This window comes from Crocuta crocuta, unplaced genomic scaffold, assembly GCF_008692635.1.
Source record: "Crocuta crocuta isolate KB4526 unplaced genomic scaffold, BGI_CrCroc_1.0 scaffold120, whole genome shotgun sequence".
Taxonomy (NCBI): domain Eukaryota; kingdom Metazoa; phylum Chordata; class Mammalia; order Carnivora; family Hyaenidae; genus Crocuta; species Crocuta crocuta.
In genome coordinates, this window is record NW_027527375.1 from 1,049,965 (window position 1) to 1,073,619 (window position 23,655).

The 23,655-nt window shown below is 36.1% G+C and overlaps 1 protein-coding gene across 1 annotated transcript in view; it reads right to left on the minus strand.

The window, feature by feature from the left end:
* SCLT1 (sodium channel and clathrin linker 1) overlaps nucleotides 1-23,655 on the minus strand; it is a 194,818-nt gene that overhangs the window by 84,627 nt on the left and 86,536 nt on the right. The window contains exons 10-11 of the mRNA XM_077767069.1: nucleotides 16,808-16,898; nucleotides 5,278-5,369 (exon numbers count right to left, since the gene is read on the minus strand). Of these exons, the coding sequence (XP_077623195.1) occupies nucleotides 5,278-5,369; nucleotides 16,808-16,898 (183 nt within the window). The remainder of the gene's footprint in view (nucleotides 1-5,277; nucleotides 5,370-16,807; nucleotides 16,899-23,655) is intronic.

Below are 23,655 nucleotides of genomic sequence, written 5' to 3' on the forward strand. Positions count from 1 at the left end.
TTTGACTATCATCCCCCATTTATACTCCCTCCCTGGCAAACACAATTATGTTCTCTATCTATGAGTTTGGTGTTTAAAAATATGGAATGCTTCACAAATCTCCATGTGGGACACCCTAATTTTCTGTATTCCAATTTTTACTATATGTGCTGCTCAAGCAAATGCTTTGTTGTCTTATTCTTAAATATCAACAGATAGAAAAGATCAGTAAGCATTTGAAGAAATACTGATGGGCAAATAGAAAAAAAGGAATGTAGAGAGAAGAGAGATAATGCAGATAGCAGAAGAAAACCTTATTTTACATATTTAATACACTGAGCTAAGATATAATATCTATTAAATAAAAATAAGCTACTACAGAAAAAGAAACAGAAGAAACCACTCTTTAAAATAAAATTTATGATAGCTAAAATAAAATATTCAACAGATGGTACATTTGGACGGCTCAGTTAGTTATGTGTCCAACTCCTGGTTTCAGCTCAGGTCATGAGCCCATGTTCCTGAGTTTGAGCCCTGCAGTGGGCTCTGTGCTGAGAGCATGGAGTCTACTTGGGATTCTCTCTCTCCCTTTCTCCCTGCCCCTCCCCTGCTTACTCATTCTCTCTCTCTCAAAATAAATTAATTAAAAAAAAAAGTCAACAGATGTCTAATTAGAAGAAAATTTAAAGAAACCTCCAAGAAAGGAGAAAATAAATGGAGGAATGTAAAATAAGAGGGAAAAGATAAGAAAATTAGGCAATCGACCCATAAGGTCCAATATAAAACTCATATTAAGTTCAAGAAAAAAGAACAGAGGAAAAGAATGAATAAAACTATCAAATGAAAAAACCTATAAAAATTGCTTTTACTGAAGGACGTGAATTTCTAGACTCAAGTGTCTCCACTAAGATGCATGAAAAGAAATTCTCACTGAATATGCACACTGTGCAATTTTAGAACACTGATTATGGTGGTGGTGGGGGGTAGATGATCCTAAAATTCTTCAGAGGGAAAAGGAAAGTCAAAAAGAAAATATTGGAATTTTGAATGACATAGGAAATTTTTCCTACAGCCAAAGACTAGAAACTATAAAGAAGATGTCAACATTCTAAGGAAAAATGATTTAAAACCTTGGATTTCCAATCTATGATTCATTACTCAAACAACTATGAAATACCTTTGAAGCAGGATAAAAATATTTCTAAATAAGCAACATCTTAATAAATGTATCCCATGTATACTCAGGAAGCTGATGGAGAATGGTATCCATCAAAATGNCATGGGGATGCAAAAGACAGGCTCTAACAAAGGAATGGCAAGAAGGAAATCCCAGGACATAGTGAATTAAAGTTTTAAAATGAGACTTTGCATCAGTCCTAGTGAACAGTTTGAGGCAGGGGATGGAGGGCATCAATGTATTTCTTCAAGAAAAGGATGTGATTACAATGATCTCATGTGGTTGACCAGATTGAGAGTCATTTCAGAGCTTTGATAAGAATATTTGACCAAGAATTAGTATAAAGTACATAGAAAACTTACTATGTGAAGAAATGAGATAATTAACAAGAATCTATTTTTCATTATAATGCTTGTGGTACTATACAATTTTGAAATAATACATACATATTTCCTTTGATAAAAATAAAGTTAAAAATGTATAAAGCCAACTTATAACTATTTAATGTATAAAACCTGCCTTACAGAAATAATATATTAAATAATTTTATTTGGTCAATAGCAATATTAAAATATTCATATTGATTTATAAACATTTCATAATAAACCAAAGAGCTGTAATTTGGAAGATTTAAGAGTTTTATTCTTTGTAACACTGAAGACTGCTTTATTCTTTGAGACAGCTTATTATAGAATTTTTCTCTACCTTGTTCTATTTCATTAAGACCATTAAAACAATTAAGATCCAAAAACCATTTTTACTGTTGAGAATAATTATCATCATTTGTTAGTCTTATAAGTAGACTATAAATACTTGTTCCTCCTTCAAATACTTGTTCACTCTATTAAATACTAAATCTTATAGAAGATAAAGGTTGCAAGTGAAAAGAATTGTGAATTTTCTAGAAAGAAGTTAACTTTAGTTTAAAAGAAGGGGAAGATTTGAGAAAGTAAAATAATAAACATGGTGCTAGGTCCTCTACATATTCTTATCTCATTTAATCCTAAAGAAACTGCAGCTAAATGAGGCTGGTTAATTTCTCCAAGGTACAAAGACAGAATATACTACAACCAGAAATGAAAGCAATTCTGTCTGTAAATCTCAAAATCTTTCTACTCTAACAATTTATATTCCTGTCCCCAAATACCCTTACCTTGAAAATACCATTAAATTAATCTTCATAAAATATTAATTTCATCATGTAGTCCTGACTCAAGAATCTGTAATACATCACATGAAATCCAAATTTGACTTTATCTTCAAGGCTCTCCATATTTTATCCAACATATTCACTAATTTCCAATTCATGGGCTTCTATTCCACTTAAAAATCAAGGCCATATTTCAATATCTTTAATTAAAGAATTTATGTATTCTATTATGCTTAGAGTAGGGATAACAAATAAAAAGCTGAACAATGATTGGAATGAGAGTCACTTTCCATCAGTCACCTAACTGAATATTTCATAGTCCTATTTGCATATTCTCATTTTAAAAGAAATATCTACTTTAAAAATATGAAGAGGTAACTTAGCAATCCCACTCATTTAACTTCTGCCTTATTCAAGCTGAGCATATACAAACCAGCAAAATCTTTCCAGAGAGAACTGTCATTCCCTGGAGGTAATTAATTCCCAGGATCTATGAATCATCTAAATAGGGGAATGGAGGGAATCCATTCTTTAAAAGACAAAGGAAATAGCTTAATGTTTTTTAGATGCTTGTGGCATTTGAAAGAATCACAAATAATACTTTTAAAAATAAATAATAATTTTAATAATGCCAATAACAAGCATCCATTGAAGCAAAAATGTCTTTGATTTTACAGAACAAAGATGACAATTAAAACCACTTTTCTTTCTTTCTTTTTAAAAATTTATTTATTTATTGGGGAGGGGGGAGAGAGAGAGAGAGAGAGAGAGAGAGGGAATTCCAAGCAGGCTCCATACTGTCAGCACAGAGGCCAACACGGGGCTTGATCTTACAAACTGTGAGATCATAACCTGAGCTGAAGTGAACAGACGCTTAACTGACTGAGTCACCCTAGTGACCCCAAAATATAGCTTTTCTAACTGTCAGTTCCATTAAATAAGATACTTACACCTAAAACATATTGGCTGAATGTTACTCAGAAACACATATCAAATGGAGGCGCCTGGGTGGCTCAGTCGATTAAGTGTCCAACTTTGGCTCAGGTCATGATCTCACGGTTTGTGGGTTCGAGCCCCGCGTCAGGCTCTGTGCTGACAGCCAGCTCAGAGCCTGAAGTCTGATTCTGATTCTGTGTGTGTGTGTGTGTCTCTCACTCTGACCCTCCCCTGCTCACTCTGCCTCTCTCTCAGAAATAAAAAACATAAAAAATTTAAAAAAAGAAACATATTAATAGCTCTGCTTTCTCCTATATAAAAATACAAGAGATTTTTTAAACTTTAAACTATATAATTGTTTTTATCATAACAGTAATAATATAAGCTTAATAGCTCTTAAAGACAGCCACTGTAAAAATTTCCTTTTCAGGTGGCTAGCTGAATATTGGACTTTAAAAAATATCCTTAGATTTTCTAACATATGTAGTGATCTCTTCTTACAGATCTATTTGGTTAGATCATATTACAACTTTATACTAAAAGCAAAACAAAATAAAACAAGAGTAACAAAACCCCCCAAAACCTCAACATTAAAAAGACAACTAAAAGCACTGCTGAATGAAAAAACAAAATTGAAGAAAACACAAAAAACAAAAAAGGCTTGGTTCTTTATGATTCATTACTATCAGAATCACAAGGAATTGATATTCACTATTCAGAGTTCACTGTCTCAAGTCTCTAGGATTTTTCATAGCATAGAATAGCCACTAAGATAACAGATATGAAAATCTACAGAGATTTTTTTCTCTAAGGTTAACACAAAGAAGTTCAGGAAAGTAGTAGTACAATAAACTCAATCAATCAACTGCTGAAAAGTTTAGGTAACTGAAAAACAAAAACCCAAGACCCTCGTACTTAAAAATTATTTCAAGTTAGTAGTTAAAATCAACTAGTTATCAACCTGCTATGAGAAAAATAAATTATTTTTATTACTATTTTGAAGCACAGGAAACAAAAGGTTAAACATACTACTTTCTCTTCTGAACAAACAATAAATTAACCGTGGATCTAAGACCAGAACAGAGATCTCAATTTTTAATGTGCTAACGTCAACAGACTATGAGATTTCAATCAGAGTAGATTTTTCATCTAAAAACCATAAAATGAATTTATGGGCTGTGGTCACTTATCTTTAATTGATTACAAATAACAATTTTCAAGTCTCTTAAGGAAATATCCAACAAGGACTAGAAAATAACAAAAACAACAAAAAAATTTCTGAGTGAACATTTACATTATGATAGCAACTAAAAACAATCTAAAGAATATATTTAAAAAGTAGTCTAGATCTTCAAAGATAACTGAAGTTATTGTTCCAGAAGATTCCAGGGCAAACACCTGTAATGACTTCTTGAGTACTTTTTCTCTTGTGTATCTACTAATAAGTAGGTTCTACCAATTAGTTTTTCTATATAATTTTTACTCAAGTTTTTCTGCTTTAAGATGGAAAGAACAGTTTTGATTTGGGGATTCACTTAAGTTGACAATGACTGACTACTTTGGGGAAAAGGTAAAACAGAAATAGTCTCTGAATATACACTCAAAACATACCAATGTTTTGACCATGATTTTTTAAAATAAATAATGTCCAGTGAATCATATTTTAAACCTATGATTATTCTTTGTTTAGCACTTATAAAATAAATATCTAGAAAATATTATAAACTGGGGCACCTGGGTGGGTTAGTTGGCTGAGCATTGGACTCTTGGTTTTAGCTCAGCTCATGATCTCATGGTTTGTGGGTTCGAGCCCTGTCTTGAGCCCTGCATTGAGCCCTTTGCTGACCATTGCTTGGAGCCTGCTTGGGATTCTCTGTCTCCCTCTCCCTCTGACCCTCCATACCCCTTATCAAAGTAAATAAACATTGTTAAAAAAGATAAAGATTAAAAAAAAAGAAAATATCATAAACTGAAATTCTAATGTGGAATATCTATTGAAGGTGATAGAGAAAGCTAGATATATTTAACAATTTACCTTTTTTCTAACTGTTTTATACTAGATTGTAACTGCTGTAAATGCCTATCTGATGCTTCCTCTCTTCCCTGGGCAGACAACATGTCCTCCTCCTAGAAAATAAAGAAATTGGAATCCTGATTATATGAAAATATATATTATACAACATAATTATACAACATAAAATAATTCAGTCTATAAAGGTATGATACTTCTAGAATTTATTATTTAAGTTTAAAGAAGGGATATCAGGGGCACCTGAGTGGCTCAGTCAGTTAACTGACCAACTTCAGCTCAGGTCATGATCTTGCATTATGAGTTTGAGCCCCATATAGGGCTTTGTGCTGACAGCTCAGAGCCTGGAGTCGGCTTCAGATTCTGTGTCTCCCTCTCTCTCTGCCCCTCCCCGACTCATGCTCTGTCTTTTAAAAATAAACATTAAAGAAGGGATATCGATTACAGCATATCTAAACAAGTCCTTAAAAATAGAGCTAGATATCTAAGTATGAGAGGTGTCCATGAAATATGTTTCACTAAAAAAATTCTGTAGCATAATATTTATGGTATGACTCATTTTACATTAAAAAAAATTTAAGTATATACACATACACACACACAGACATATACACACACACGCAGAAAAAAGGTCTTTAAACTATAAACAATCTGTTAAGAGTTATTACTTCCTAAGGATTTGACTGCAAGGTAATTTTGCATATCTCTTTGTTGCATATTTTGTATACACATTGTGCTTTTCTTTGTATATTTCTATGGTATTTGCCTTTTTATGAATAGCATGCACTACTTTTATAACTAGAAAAACAATAAAGCTGAAGTTTTAAGCAAGTAAAAAAGAAAATAAGCAATAACAGTTTAGAAACAAATAATGCATATACTAAATAAAAAAGGGGAATAGAACTTCACTATTAATTTTATATTAGAAAAACAATAACAAAAATCATTGCATATAAATTTTGCCAATATTTCAAACTATTTCTGTAGTGTAAGTCTAACAAAACAAAGCAGGGGTTGTATTGTATGCAGATAGTCTGCCTTTAGAAAATGCTCTTTTAAGCCTAAGTGTCCATCAACAGATGAATGGATCAAGAAGATGTGGTTTATCTATACCATGGAATACTACATGGCAATGAGAAACAATGAAATCTGGCCATGTGTAGCAACATGGATGGACCTTGAGGGTGTTATGCTGAGCGAAATAAGTCAGGCAGAGAAGGACAAATATCATATGTTTGCACGTATAGGAGGATTAGGAGGAACTTGACGGAGGAACAAGGGGGAGAAGAAGGGCGGAAATGGTGGGGGAAAGGGAGAGAAGCAAACCATGAGAGACTCTTGAATGCTGACAAAAACTGAGGACTGATGGATGTGGGGGGAGGGGGGATGGGCATGGAGGAGGACACTTGTGGGGATGAGCACTGAGTGTTATGTGGAAACTAATTTGACAATAAACTATTAAAAAAAAAAAAAAAAAAAAAAGAAAATGCTCTTTTAATTTGGGTATACAGCATCTCATTATAATCACAGAATACTTCTTCTCTGACATAGCAATGTTCTGAAACAAATCGGTTAGATTTGCACCACCTTAAAAAAAATCTTGTTTGTACTTTCTTGCCTTCTGTTGTATTGAACATTTCTTACATAGCATTTTAATTCTATTGGCTTTTAGCTATATCTCTTTGAATTATTTCTTAGTAGCTGCTTTGGAGGATAGAATATGCATCTTTAACTTATCCCAATTTATTCAGAGTTAATGTTTAACGTATACAAAACACTGGAACCTTGCAGCAATGTATTTATTTCCATGTACCATCCTTTTTATGTTACATTGTGCACTTTATAAGTCCATCACATACACTGCTCAATTCTGCTTTAAAGCAATCAAGTTTTTTTAAAGTATTAGAGAAAAGAAAAATATATACATATATTATCTCATATTTATAATGATTATTGCTCTTATTTTCTTCGTGTATTTGAGTTGTCATCTGCTGTCATTTCCCTTTAGCATAGAGAATTACCTTCAGCATGCTTTGAAGAATACTCTGCTAGTGACAAATTCTCTCGGGTATGTTGATCTGAAAATGCCTTTATTTTTGAGTACAGCTTCACTGGACCTAGGATTCGTNACATATTATTCCAATGTTTTCTGCTTCCAATTTTTTTTATTACTGGTTTTTTAGATTTACCTCCAAGTTAGTTAACATATAATGATTTCAGGAATAGAATTCAGTGATGCATCACTTACATGTAACACCCAATACTCAACCCAACATGTGTCCTACTTGATGTTCCTCGCCCATTTAGCCCATCCTCCCTCCCAATACCCCTCCAGCAACCCTGTTTGTTCTCTGTATTTAAGAGTCTTGTATGGTTTGTCTCCCTCTGTTTTTATATTCTTTTTGCTTCCCTTTCCTTATGTTCATCTGTTTTGTATCTTAAATTCCATGTATGAGTGAAGTCACATGATATTTGTCTTTCTCTGACTAATTTTGCTTAGAATAATATACTCTAGTTCCATCCACGCTGATACAGATGGCAAGATTTCGTTCTTTTTGGTTGCTGAGTAATATTTCATTGTCTATGTATACCATATCTTCTTTATTCATCATCAGTTGATGCATATTTGGCTTCTTTCCATACTTTGGCATTGTCCATAGTGCTGCTATAAACATTGGGGTGCATGTGCCCCTTCGAATAAGCATTTTTGTAGCCTTTGGATACAAATACCTAGTAGTACAACTACTGAGTCATAGGGTAGTTCTATTTTTAATTTTTTTGAGGAAACTCCATACTGTTTTCCAGAAGGGCTGCACCAGGTTGCATTCCCACCAGTAGTGCCAAAGGGTTCCTCTTTCTCCACATCCTCGCCAACATCTGTTGTGGCCTGAATTGTTAATTTTAGCCATTCTGACTGGTGTGAGGCGGTATCTCATTGTGGTTTTTGGTTTGTATTTCCCTGATGAGTGATGCTGAGCATCTTTTCATGTATCTGTTAGCCATCTGGATGTCTTCTTTGGAAAAGTGTCTGTTCATGTCTTTTGACCATTTCTTCACTGGATTGTTTGTTTTTTGGGTGTTGAGTTTGAGAAGTTCTTTATAGATTTTGGAAACTAGCCCTTTATCTGATATGCACTTTGCAAATATCTTCTCACACTCCATCAGTTGCCTTTTAGTTTTGCTGATTGCAGCTTTTTATCTTGATGAGGTCCCAACAGTTCATTTTTGTTTTTATTTCCCTTGCCTCTGGAGACGTGTTGAGTAAGAAGTTGCTGTGGCCAAGGTCAAAGAGGTTGCTGCCTGCTTTCTCCTTTAGAATTTTGATGGCTTCCTGTCTTACATGTAGTTCTTTCATCCATTTTGAATTTATGTTTGTGTGTGGTATAAGAAAGTAGTCCAATTTCATTCTTCTGCATGTCGCTGTCCAGTTTTCCCAACACTGTGGAAGAGACTGTGTTTTTTCCATTGGATATTCTTTCCTGCTTTGTCAAAGATTAGTTGGTCATACATTTGTGGGTCCATTTCTGGCTTCTCTATTCTATTCCATTGATCTGAGTGTCTGTTTTTGTGCTAGTACCATACTGTCTTGATGATTACAGCTTTGTAATACACCTTGAAGTCCGGAATGATGTTTCCTCCAGCTTTGGTTTTCTTTCTCAGGACTCCTTTGGCTATTTGAGGTCTTTTTTGATTCCATAAAAATTTTTGGATTGTTTGTTCTAGCTCTGGGAAGAATGCTGGTGTTATTTTGAAAGGGCTTGCCTTGAATGTACAGATTGCTTTGGACAGAATTGACATTGTAACAATATTTGTTTTAATCCACGAGCATGGAATGTTTTTCCAGTGTTCTGTGTCCTCTTCCATTTCTTTCATAAGCTTTTTATAGTTTTCAGTGCATAGATTTTTCACCTCTTTGATTAGGTGTATTCCTAGGTATTTTACAGTTTTTCATGCAATTGTAAATGGGATCAATCCCTTGACTTCTCATTCTGCTGCTTCATAGAACCAATTTCTGTATATTGAACTTATATCCTGTGACTCTGCTGAATTCCTGGAACAGTTCCAGCATTTTTTGGTGGAGTCTTTGGATTTACCACGTAGAGTATCTCATCATCTATGAATAGTGAAATTTGACTTCCTCCCTATCAATTTGGATGCCTTTTATTATGTTGTGCTGATTGCCAAGGCTAGGACTTCCAACAATATGTTGAATAACATTGGGGAGAGTGGACATCCTTGTTGTGTTTCTGACCTCAGGGAAAAGGTCTCAGTTTTTCCCAATGATATAATATTAGTGGTGGGTTTTTTGTATGTGGCTTTTATTATCTTTAGGTATGATCCTTCTATCTCTACTTTCTTGAGGGTTTTTATCAAAAAACAAGGCTGCATTTTGTCAAGTACCTTTTCTGCATCTATTGAGAGTATCCTGTGGTTCTTATCCTTTCTTTTCTTAATGTGATTTAGCACACTGATTGCTTGCAGAGTCTGAATGAGCCCTGGATCCCAGAAATAAATCCCACTTGGTCGTGAATAATTTTTTTAATGTATCGTTTCGATCCAGTTTGCTAGTACCTTGTTGAGAATTCTTGCATCCATGTTTATCAGGGGAATTGGTTTGTAGTTCTTTTTAGTGAGGTCTTTGTCTGGTTTTGGAATCAAGGTAATGTTGGCCTTGTAGAATGAGTTTGGAAGTTTTCTTCCCATTTCTATATTTGGGAACTGCTTTAAAAGAATAGGTGTTACCTCTTCTTTAAATGTTTGGTAGAGGAGTGCCTGGGTGGCTCAGTTGGCTAATGGCGGACTTCAGCTCAGGTCATGATCTCACAGTTCATGGGTTCGAGCCTCAAGTCAGGCTCTGTGCTGATAGCTCAAAGCCTGGAGCCTGCTTTGGATTCTGTGTTTCCCTCTCTCTCTGACCCTCCCCCACTCACATGCTGTGTCTCTCTCTAAAATAAACAAACATTAAAAAAAAAATAGGGGCACCTGGGTGGCTCAGTCAGTTAAGGGCCCGACTTCAGCTGAGGTCATGATCTCACAGTTTGTGGGTTGAAGCCCTGCATCAGGCTCTGTGCTGACAGCTAGCTCAGAGTGTGGAGCCTGTTTTGGATTCCGTGCCTCTCTCTCTCTCTGACCCTCCCCTGTTCACGCTGTCTCTCTCTCAGAAATAAATAAACATTAAAAAATATATATATATAAATAATATAAAGAAATTTTCTTATGTAAAAAAAATAAATGTTTGGTAGAATTCCCCTTGAAAGCCATCCAGCCCCGGACTCTTGTTTATTGGGAGACTTTTTACTACTGATTTGATTTCTTTACTGGTTATGGGTCTGTTCAAATTTTCTATTTCTTCCTGTTTCAGTTTTGGTAGTTGTATGTTTCTAGGACTTTGTCCATTTCTTCCAGACTGACCATTTTGTTGGCATATAACTGCTCATAATATTCTCTTACCATTGTTTATACTTCTGTGGTATTGGTTGTGATTTTATTTATTTATTTATTTTATTTAGGTCCTTTGCTTTTTCTTTTTCATCAATCCAGTTAGGGGGTTATAATTTTGTTAATTCTTTCAAAGAACCTGCTCCTGGTTTCACTAATCTGTTCTGTTTCTTTGATTTCGATATCACTGAATTCTGCTCGAATCTTTATCATTCCTCTTTTTTTGCTGGTTTCGGGCTCTGTTTGCTGTTCTTTCTCCAGGTCTTTAATGTGTAAGGTTAGGTTGTGTATTTGAGACCCTTCTTCCTTTTTTTAGGAAGGCTTGGATTGCTATATACTTCTCTCTATGACTGCCTATGCTGAGTCCCAGGGTTTTGGGCTGTAGTACTTTCATTTTCATTGGACTCCATGTACTTTTTAATTAATTTCCTCTTCAATTTCTTGGTTAATCCATTCATTCTATAGTAGGATTTCTTTAATCTCCAAATATTCATGGTCTTTCCAAATTTTTTCTTGTGGCTTATTTCAATTTTCATAGTGTTATGGTCTGAAAATATGCAAGGTATACACCTGATTTTTTTGTACTTGTTGAGAGGTGATTTGTGTCCCAGTATGTGGTCTAGTCTGGAGAATGTTCCATGTGCAGTCGAGAAGAATGTGCATTCTTCTGCTTTAGGATGTAATGTTCTAAATATATCTGTTAAGTCCATCCGGTCCAGTGTGTCATTCAAAGCCATTGTCTCCTTGTTGATCTGCTTGAATGATTTGTCCATTGCTGCAAACAGGGTGTTAAAGTCCCCTACTATTTATGGTATTATCAATGAGTTTCTTTATGTTTGTGATGAACTGGTTTATATATTTGGATTTTCTATGTTTGGAGCATAAATTTTTACAATTGTTAGATCTTGGTGGATAGACCCCTTACTTATGATATGATGCTCTTCTTCATCTCTTGTTACAGTCTTTATTTTAAAATCTAGTTTGTCTGATACAAGTATGGCTAGTCCAGCTTTCTTTTGGTGACCATTAGCATGACAGATGGTTCACCATCCCCTCACTTTCAATTTAAGTCTAATACTGGTCCCTTATAGGCAGCAGATAGATGGGTCTTGTTTTTTTACCCATTCTGATACTCTATGTCTTTTAGTTGGAGCATTTAGTCCACTGACATTAAGAGTAAGTACAAAAAAAATATGAATTTAGTGCCATTATGTTGCCTGAGTTTCTGGATGTTGTCTGGTCTTTTATAGTCTTTGTTGTTTTTGGTCTTTTTTGTTTTGTTTCATCTTTTTCCACTCAAAGAGTCCCCCTTAAGATTTCCTGCAAGAGTGGTTTAGTGGTCATGAACTCCTTCAGTTTTTGCCTGGGAAATTCTTTATCCCTCCTTCTATTTTGAATGACAGCTTTTTGGATAAAGATTTCTTTGCTGCATAATTTACTGATTTAGCACATTGAATACACCCTGCCACTTCTTTCTGGCCTGCCAAGTTTCTGTGGATAGGTCTGCTGTGAACCTAATCTGTCTTCCATTATAGGTAAAGCACTTTTTTTCCCTTGCTGTTTTCATAACTTTTTCCTTGTCTGTGTATCTTATGAATTTGACTAAGATATGCCTCAGTGATGGTTGGTTTTTGTTGAATCTAATGGGAGTTTTCAGTGCTTCTTGAATTTCAATGTCTATGTCCTATCCCAGATTAGAAACATTTTCCAGTATAATTTGCTTACATCACTCTTTGCCCCTTTTTCTCTCTCTTCATCTTCTGGGACTGCTATGATTCGGATGTTAACTCCTTTTTAATAAGTCACTAATTTCTTGAAGGCTTGTATCATGCTCTCTTACCTTTGTTCCCCTCTATATTTCTGCTTCATTGTTTTCCATAATTTTGTCTTCTGTATCACTGATTCACTGCTCTGCTTTGTTCATCCTTGCCTCTGTGGCATCCATTAGAGACTGCATCTTGGTTACAGCATTTTTAATTTTGGCCATGAATAGATTTTATTTCTTTTTTTTCTTTGTAAACAGGATTCAATGCTTTTTACAACCCAGCTAGTATTCTTATTATTGTCATTCTAAATTGTAATTCAGACATCTTGGATGATGATGACTGAATATATCTGTATTCATTAAGCCCCTGGATATCATTTCTTCCTGTTCTTTCTTTTGAAGTGAATTCCTCCATTTGGTCATTTTGGAGGAAAAAAAAAATTAATGAAATAAAAACTTAAATTTGAAAATTAAAAAAAAGTTAAATAAAGGAAGCTGGATCCTAGGTGTGCTTGGTTTGCCTCTTCAAAGAAGCTTGATAGACTAGAGGGAAAAAAAGGATAGAAAGAAAAGAAAAAAAAGATAAAATTTAAAAACTAGAAAAATATAAATAGAATGAAATGAGATAAATTGAAATAGAATAAAAAATTTGCAATAAAAAAGTAAAAAAAAATTAAAAAATTTTTGGAAGAAAATAAAAATAAATTTTTCCAAGAAAAGGAGAAATAAAAAGAAAAAAAAATAAACACAGAAGAAAAAAAGCAAGTAAATGAACTAGAAAACAGAATGAAAATCCAAATGAAGTTACATCTAGTTTCCTCAAGAACTCAAACTATGAAGCACTCTATAATCAATATACTAAGCAGGCAGAGACTTGTGTTGGTCTTCTAGGGGATGTGCTTGGAGGGCACAGTTGGGCGGGGCTTGGTGTAATGGCTCTATTCTCCACTAAGTGGTGCTGCTTAGCTTACTGAGGTGCATCAGTGTGGCTAGCATGCACATGTGCATGTACATGTACATGGGAAAGGTAGCTTCCTAGTCTCTGGCACAGGAACTGTGCATTCTCACCAACCTGCAATCAAGCACCCTCCTTTCTCTCATGCCTCTGTCTACTCCCTGCCTTTACCCTGTTTGTGTCCAAATCACCAGCGTGCCAGGTGGCACCTCCCTCAATAGTTTTATCTCAGATGTGGCTGTGTTTCAAAATCCCTCACTTCAGACAACCCTAGGGCTTGGACCGGCTTTGACTCTCTAGGGCAGGGTCTCGCTGAGCAATGGCCGGGCACCAGCTTGCCCCAAATAATGATTATGTGTTTGTGCAGCAGGAGAGATTCTGAGATTGTGTCAATTCAAACACATAGCCGGTACCAGGTTTCACCACACTCTGGCATCTTTGTCTCAATACCAGCAAACATATTTACTCTCCAGGGTCCGCTGGGACCTTTGCCTATGGGAACGCTGTATGGACCCTACCAAATGCTCTCCAAGCAGAACCACTTCTCTCTGTGTAGCACATGGATCCCTCAGGCCCCATTGCGTGCTCCTGGCAATTTTCCCTTTTTCTTCACCAGACCACTGCCCAGCACTGGGCTCTGGAATTTCAGACTCGGCTCTCTAATGTTTATAGAATCCTAGTGGTATTGAAACCCTCTCCTTTCTTCCCATAAGTGGTTTTGGGGAACAGATTTCTTGTTCAGTCCCTTGTGAGTGTTTTCACTCTTTTCTCCAGTTACTTTTGGGGGAGAGTACTTTTCCTGCACTCTCCTTATACGCCACACTCTCCTTCCCTTTCCCTGTCCTCTGCAGAAAGCTCCCTACCCTCCACAGCTGTTCTCTCCCTCAGTCCACCCCTCCGCACCATATACCTGCTGAGTTCTATGGCTCAAGTTATGCAGACTGTTGTGTTAATCCTCAGATCAGTTTCTCAGATGTGCAAAATGGTTTGGTGCTGATCTACCTGCGTTTCAGAAATGAGACAAGCTGAGAACTTCCGTGCTACTCTGCCATCTGGAACCCCTTCAGCTTCCGGGTTTCTTAACGAGAGGGTAGCCATTACTCTTATCACTGTTCCCCAGTTCGTGCCATTTTTCTTTTGCTGCTTTCAAGTTTTAGCTTTATATTTGGCTGTCAGTGTTGTCATGATGTGACTAGAAGTAATTTTCTTTGTATTTATCCTACCTGTTTACCACCAAATTTTAGATGTTTTCAGCCACTATTTCTTTAGATATCTTTTCTGTTTCCTTCCCTTCTGCAATCCCAATTACACTGTTGGCTTGCTTCATATTTTCCCATAGATCTCTGAGGACTTGTTCATTTTTCTTCCACCTTTTAAAACCCTGTTTTTGAATGGCAAATTTTCTGTTGATCTATCTTCAAGTTCATTGGTTATTTCTTCTGCTTTTCCCAGTCTATTCTTGAGCCCATCTAATAAAATTTTTACCTTGGTTACTATACTTTTGAACTTCAGAATGCCTTTTTTTTTTTTTTAAGTTTATTTATTTATTTTGAGAGAGACAGAGACAGTGTGAGGCAGGGAGGGGCAGCAAGGAGGGAGGCAGAGTTCCCAAGCAGGCTCCATACTGGCAGTGCAGATCCTGATGCAGGGCTCAGACTCATGAAACCATGAATGAGGTCATAACCTGAGCCAAAACCAAGAATTGGACACTTAACCAACTGAGCCACCCTCGCACCCCTAAACTCCAGGATTTCTATTTTTAAAATTATTTTCTATTTCTCAGTTAAAATTCTCTTTCTGCTTCTTCACTGAAACCTTATTTTACTCTAATTTAAATATAGATTTTCTTTAACTCTTTGAACATATTTATAACAGATTATTTGAAGCCTTTGCCTGCTAAATCTAAGAGTTGGATTTGCTTAGAGAGAGTTTCTATGGACTGTTTCCCTGACCCCAGCTCTGTCAGTCACACTTTCCTGTCTAGGAATTTTGGGTTGAAAACTGGATAATATAGATAATGCATTACAGTTACTTTGGATTCTATTTTGTTGAGCATTACTGGCTTTTTTGTGCAAGTAGGCAATTATCTTGACTAGGTGCAAACTCTGAAATGCTTCCCCTACAGTAGGAGGAGCTACCAACTCTGATAATTTCTTATTTCTTTCCACTGCTGGTTTTTTAACGAGGCTTCCTGGAAATTCTCCCGTACCTGTTCAATTTGAGGATTTGTCAAGTTTGGGCAGCCAAGGGCTCATTTCTTCATGATTTTGGTGCTATTATAGATTGTCCTGTAATTTCTAGCTGCTTTGCCTGCTCTGAGCTCTCTCCTTTGATACTTCAAACATGAAGGCTTTAGCTCTCCGTTGCTTGAATAACACATATTTCAGGAATGTACTCAATTACAGATAACAGCAAACTCAAATATCTACTTCCATATAGCTCTATCTTTCAAGAGTAGATTTCTTGCAGGTCTCTGACTTTTTCACTGGTCTCCCTCTCCCAATCCTCTATGCACAGATTGGCTGTTAGCCATGGATTTAGTTAGAGTTTGTACTCAGAATTTAGGTCTCTCTCTTTTTTGTGGTTCTTTTGCTGGTAATATTTGTTCTTTAAATTTTGAACTATCTTTCCAGCCTTAAACTTTGATCTTGGCCATTTAAGTTAATATAAATAAGGCTGTTGATTTCTGAAGCCACAGCTATGTGGGTTGGTGAAACTCTCAGGTCAGAAATTTAAAAACTCACAAATCATACCTCTTTCAGTGTCTTTCTGTTTTGGAGCATGTTCTGGTGTTTTAAAGAATGTTTCCAATGTTTATAAATGTTATCTGTGGGAAGTTTTGCATAAATCTCTGATGAATGTACCATTACTAGAAATATGTAATCAACTTTTATAGATTAGGAAATAAGGCTTAGAGAAGTTACACAGCTAGTAAGTACAAGAGCTAGAATTTTTTAATAATTAGGCCTATCTAAATTTAAAGCCTGACATTTTCTGGACTATCGTGAAATGTTCTTATTACACATAAAAAACCAATCTCTTATTTCTATAAATAACACAAAATGTAGCATTAATGCTTATCATCATTTACATATTCCCAATTAATCAAACTTGATCTTGTATTAATATGTCTTACTGATGATGTATTTAGGAATTATTACAATGTTTTATTAACTCAGGATAAAGTAGCTGGAAAGAAGTTACCTCCAAAATTATAATTTAGCCTCCTAATTTCATATTTTATACTTAGGGCAACAAAATGATTTTTAATTCATTTTTCAACAACTCTCTTTAATACCTATCCAAAATAGCTTAATAATAAAATTCATAGAAAACTAAGCCACAGGCTTCCAGTTGCCCCCAAAATAGGAAAATACCTTCTTTTGCATCTGTCCATGAAGATCTTCAGTTACATTGGTTAACTCTTCCACTTTTGCTGCTGCAACTCTCAGATCTAACTTGGCTTGCCTAAAATACAAATTAAATTAATAAACACTTTTCATAGACCATAAAGAATAAAAATATTATAAAAGAAATCCAAATATGGTAAAATCAGTACTAACTCTTGTGCATCTAAAAATGAATCTAAGGGGTAGGTGCTAAAAAAGTCCTTTATTACTAATAAAATACACGTGGAAGAGAGTGAAGAGGAAAAATATCACTAAAGGACAGGGTATAGAGTGGGAGTCATTACTACTTTATTTGGAAAAATTGTATTTCATACTCAAATGATTGATATTTCATGAAAAAGTACTTTATCATCTTAATAAATAACCTAATAACTACAGTTTAGTAGAATATAGTTATAGAATTCTATATAGAATATGGAACTTTAACTACAGTTAAGTAGAATATAGTTATGTTTATAATTTCCTGAATTTATAGAGTTAAAGAAGTATCCCTGATTGGCTTTTCTATGAAAATGTATCAAAACTTCAATGCCTTGATCATTCCTTAAACATTAGAAGTATGTATTATGTAGCCACTAAACATAATAAATTCAAAGATTTGTCTCAAAATAGTATAATAGTTATTAATTTTTTCAGAAATTGTAGTTGCAAAGGATAAAAATAACAAGTTTATTGAATATTCTGTTGACATCAAGTAAGTTTCAATATGTTGACTACTCAGAGGAAAAGATTTTAGGATAGACTTTCTGAAACAGAAAAAGAGACTTTTAATATCCTACTAAATAAGCACTAAGTATGAATAGAAAACACCTGATTTATGTAAAAAACATACATTTTTAGGAACAAAGCTACTTTAGTATAGGAACTGACCATGTTTATTTCTTACTTATATTTTAGGTAGCTATTAAATATAAATCATATTAGTGCTATTGAACTTAAATTATTTCATGGAAAATTCCTAATAAATGTTAACTGAGTTACTTCTGGCTAACAGTATTTATAATTACATTACTGATTGGATAAAACAATGAAAAATAAATATCTAATAATAGCTAAAGCGTATCAGATAATCATTATATACCAGGAACTGTCCTAAATGTTTTGCAATCATCTCACTTAATATAATTAACTCTCTCTGGAAATTAAGTACTATTGACGCTATTCTATAATACTTAAGTCAAGACAATGAAGTTGACAGAGATTAACCAACTTGCCCAATGACTCACAAAGTAATGAAATTGGTATTTAAATAGAATCCACTATGATATACTGTCTACAAAAAAGTGGTCTCAAGAATATAAAATTAAGCACTTTAGGAAAATGATTCATTTTAAATAAATCCAATTTATAAAGCTCTGAATTCATCAGACATAAAATATAACTTTCCACTTGCAAAAATGATCACCAAACAACGAAACTAAAACCAAGACTACCTTACACCAATGCACTTAAAATCTACTTTTAGAGATAATTTCAGGACAGCAACTAATAAATGAATCAATAAATGGACTTAACCAGTTATTCTCTCTCTCTAATATATATATATTTAATGTTTATTCATTAAATATTTTTAATGTTTATTTATTTTTGAGAGGCATAGGAGACAAAGCATGAGTTGGGGAGGAGCAGAGAGAAAAGGAGACAAAGAATCCAAAGCAGGCAACAGACTCTGAGCTGTCAGCACAGAGCCTGACGTGGGGCTTGAAGCCATGAACCATGAGATTATGACTGAGCCAAAGCTGGATGCTTAACTGACTGAGCCACCCAGGTGCTCCAGATGCTTATCATCTTTGAGAGAGAGACAGACAGACAGACAAAGCGTGAGTCTGGGAGGGGGAGAGAGAGGGAGACAGAAAATCCAAAGAAGGCTCCAGGCTCTGGGTTGTCAGCACAGAGCCCAAAGTGGGGCTTGAACCTATGAACTGTGAGATCAGTACCCTGCAACTTGGCTGAATTCTTGGATCAGTTCTAGTAGNTATGCTTTTTTCAAGCCCCGCTATTAATTTTTCCATTATTATTCTAAAATCTTATTCAGTTATGCTGCTGATATCTGTTTTGAGCACTTCATTAGCTGTCATTTCTTCTTCCAGTTTCTTTGGAGGATAGCTCTTCTGTTTCGTCAGTTAGCGCTCCAGCTCTTGTTAGTTTTAATGACCTGTTATGCTCTCTGCACCTATGAGCGCTGCTGTATCCAAGAAGACTCTTTGACTGTCCAGGGCCTATTCTTTCAGAGAGTGTTTTTTGAATGGTATCTCTTGGTCTCTCTTGTTGGGACCTTGGTTATTTTATTTTCCTATTCGTAGTGATGTTTGGGGCTCTCCACCTTGCGTACTCTGGATTGTTTCTTGAGGTAGCCCTGGAAAAGAAAACAAACACACAGGGAGCAGGGGCACACAAACGCACAGAGTAATTCAACTAACATACAAACCAAGAGGGAAAACAAAAAAGTTAAGAGAAAAGATGGAGAAGGGGGGGCAAATAATAGAGAGTATGAAATACATAAAACGGTCAAAAAGGAGAAAAGAAAAGGAAAAAAGAAGAAAACTGATGGACAAAGAATGGTTTAAAGCATATAACCGGATTTCCCAGCTACAGTTAAATAGCTGTGTGTATGCAGTGCTGGTTGAAGAGCATAGAGAAAGGGAGAGAAGACAGCGTGGGGATGAGGCAAAATTGGAAATAGAATGAAGAGGCAGAAGGGAAAAGAAGCTTTTTTCAAAGAGCTAAAGGTTAGAATATGGTTGAATAGGTGAGAGAAGGACGCTGGTATTATCCAGAGAGACTATATAGTCTAATTACTCCTGAGAGAAAGATGAAAATGTCGGTAGGTGTAGAATTTACATCTACAGAATGGACTCGTTGTGATTGTTTAAGCAAGCCGGTTACTGGAGTTAATCTGGTCAGTTCTGGGGAAAAAAGAAAGAAAAGAGAAAAAAAAAAAAGAAAAAGAAAAAAAAAAGGGAGGAAGGGCAGCTCTCAAGCAGGGATGGGCATGGTGTGATCCAATGTGTCAGGCGGGAGTTCTGCCTTGGCGGTTGTGGGGAGGAGAGTGGCGGTGCTCCAGTCCCTTCTTGAAACAAGCGCTGCACCTCATTTTTTTTGGGCATGTAAACTCCCCGTACTGGGGGCGCAGCCAAAGTTGGTTGCACTCTTCGACCCAGGCCAGTCCCAGTCTCTAAATCCCAGTCCAATCATCCCGCTGAAATTGCCTTAGACACAACTTCCCAGGCAATTCCCTTTGGGCAATTCCAGGCCTCCTGCCGAGCTCTGGGGGTGGAGTCAGAATTGCTGCTTCCTTCTCTGGGTCAGGCTGGTGAGCATGGGCGGGGGCTTTCCTGTTGGGTGCGCCGAGCCCGCTGGAGTGAGGAAAACCAGGTCCCTCTATGCTTGTCACCCGAAACACGAACTCACAGGCAAATCTCCCAGTTTTTAGCTCTTTGCCTTCCCTCTAGAGTTCCAGTCAGCCAGGAGCGCGGACGCCCGTGTCCGCGCGTGGCTCTTCCAGGGGCCCAAGCCCTCCGGGAGGACAATGGTGGCAGGCGCGCCGCTACTTTAGAAGTCCAGCCAGCCCGGAGCAAGCGCAAAGAAGCAGTCTGTGCGCTCAGCCCCTCCGGGACCAGTTGGCGTGAGAGGACCTGGCAGGACCTGGCATGCAGGTATTTGGCACGCAGGGTGTTTCTATGCCCCGAGAGGAGGTTTTTTTCCCCCGAGCGGAGGTTTTTCTGTTTCAGACTCTTTCCTTTTCCCCTCACTCCCCATAGAAGGGGATCTCCTCGGACCCTGGAGTCTCTGATCCCCTCCAGATTTTATCTTCCCCAGTTTGCACTCACATTAGAAGTCTTTCTCAGTGGATTCTGCATCCCTTTTCTCCCAGTCTCTCAGGTTTTGTAAGGTTTCCAATGGCTTCATATCTTTTCCATGTGAGGTATGGGCGTGAGTGCAAGTACGGAGCTTCCTACGTCTCCGCCATCTTGCCCCTCCCCTCTACAGAATACTTTTTACGTTATTAACACCTACTCGTTTGTGAAAATGTAAGTTTATAAAAAATATGGAAGATCATTAAAGGCAAAAAATAGCATTTTACTAACTTTTAAATTCTCAGAAGATAGCACAGTACCTGGAAAATTGTAGACAAGTAAAAAGTCATAAATGAATAAAAGAGCATACAGGAGAAGATAAAGAGTAACAGGTACAATTATATCTTGACATTTGACTTAGATCCTTCATATCCAATTTAATATTCATGTGTGGAAATCTTGGAATAATAATTTTGTGAACTCTTCCAAATATATATTACCTCATTTGAAATTAAATCTTCTACATAATTCAAAGAAAAAAATTCCAGTACTGGTCTTAAGACTTTTTACTTTTTGTAAGTCATTAAAAGGAGCAATCCCTATCAAAATAACGCCAGCGTTCTTCCCAGAGCTAGAAAAAACAATCCTAAAATCTGTATGGAATCAGAGAGGACCTCAACTAGCCAAAGGAATCCTGAAAAAGGAAACTAAAGCTGGAGGCATCACAATTCCAGACTTCAAGCTCTCTTACAAAGCCATAATCATAAAGACAGTATGGTAATGGCACAAAAACAGACATATATCAGTGGAACAGTACAAAGAACCCAGAGATGGATCCACAAACGTATGGCCAACTAATCTTTGACAATGTAAGGAAAGAATATTCAAAGGGAAAAAGACATTCTCTTCAGCAAACGGTGCTGGGAAAACTGGACAGCGGCATGCAGAAGAATGAAATTGGACCACTTTCTTACACCACACACAAACATAAATTCAAAAATGGATGAAGGAACTACATGTAAGACAGGAAGCCATCAAAATTCTAAAGGAGAAAGCAGGTAACAACCTCTTTGACCTTGGCCACAGCAACTTCTTACTTAACAAATCGCTGGAGTCAAGGGAAACAAAAGCAAAAATGAACTATTGGGACCTCACCAAAATAAAAACTTCTGCACAGCAAAGGAAACAATCAGCAAAACGAAAAGGCAACTGATGGAGTGTGAGAAGATATTTGCAAAGTGCATATCAGATAAAGGGCTAGTTTCCAAAATCTATAAAGAACTTCTCAAACTCAACACCCAAAAAACAAACAATCCAGTGAAGAAATGGTCAAAAGACATGAACAGACACTTTTCCAAAGAAGACATCCAGATGGCTAACAGATACATGAAAAGATGCTCAGCATCACTCATCAGGGAAATACAAACCAAAAACCACAATGAGATACCACCTCACACCAGTCAGAATGGCTAAAATTAACAATTCAGGCCACAACAGATGTTGGCGAGGATGTGGAGAAAGAGGAACCCTTTGGCACTACTGGTGGGAATGCAACCTGGTGCAGCCCTTCTGGAAAACAGTATGGAGTTTCCTCAAAAAAATTAAAAATAGAACTACCCTATGACTCAGTAGTTGTACTACTAGGTATTTGTATCCAAAGGCTACAAAAATGCTTATTCGAAGGGGCACATGCACCCCAATGTTTATAGCAGCACTATGGACAATGCCAAAGTATGGAAAGAAGCCAAATATGCATCAACTGATGATGAATAAAGAAGATATGGTATACATAGACAATGAAATATTACTCAGCAACCAAAAAGAACGAAATCTTGCCATCTGTATCAGCGTGGATGGAACTAGAGTATATTATTCTAAGCAAAATTAGTCAGAGAAAGACAAATATCATGTGACTTCACTCATACATGGAATTTAAGATACAAAACAGATGAACATAAGGAAAGGGAAGCAAAAAGAATATAAAAACAGAGGGAGACAAACCATACAAGACTCTTAAATACAGAGAACAAACAGGGTTGCTGGAGGGGTATTGGGAGGGAGGATGGGCTAAATGGGCGAGGAACATCAAGTAGGACACATGTTGGGTTGAGTATTGGGTGTTACATGTAAGTGATGCATCACTGAATTCTATTCCCGAAATCATTATTACACTACATGTTACCTAACTTGGATTTAAATTAAAAAAAAAAATCATTTAAGAAATCTAAACTCATTAAAGGAAAAATATACAGTAATTATTTGTTATATTAATTTCCCTAAAGCACAAAAAGCTATGTTTGGGCGAAAAATTAGTTTTATATATTTATATTCATTCCTCCTTTTTTTTTTTTTTTACAAGAAGTAAATAATTCTATTTTTGGCATGAAATACTAAGAAACATTGTAGAATACACATTATTAAGGTCTATCTTCTGTACTTTACTCCAACACCCCACATGTGAACTGGGCCAATCACTTAACCTCTGAGTCACCAAACTGCAGCTTTAAAATAGAAAACTAAAAACAATTTTCCTATATAGCTCACACAACATAAAGTTCAAATAAGTTAATGCATATTAAAGCACTTTTATACACTTTAGTTTATATAAATGCAAACTACCATTATAATTTTGCCCTATTTTAGAATTTAAATTGTTATGAACTATGTGGTATAGCTAGATTATAGTTGAGAAAGTACTGGGATGTATGATGTCTAACCCTAAATCTTAGCCAAAAAATGAAAAGTGAGATTTATGATGTGCTGTTTAAAGTCTGAAAATCACCTCACAACACCCCAACAGAATTTTAACTGATGGTTTTCATTTGGTACTGGTTAGACACCTGGGATGGACTATGGTACCAGAGAGGCAAAAAAAGATGGACCTTGGTAGTTCAATATGGAGACAAAGTATGTCATTGTCTAAAGATCCTAGGGATGCTTGTGGCTGAATGTCACTTGTGTCTGTTTATGGCTTTTTTTTTTTTTTTAACTGCATGGTATCTTTTGCCTTTAAATGTT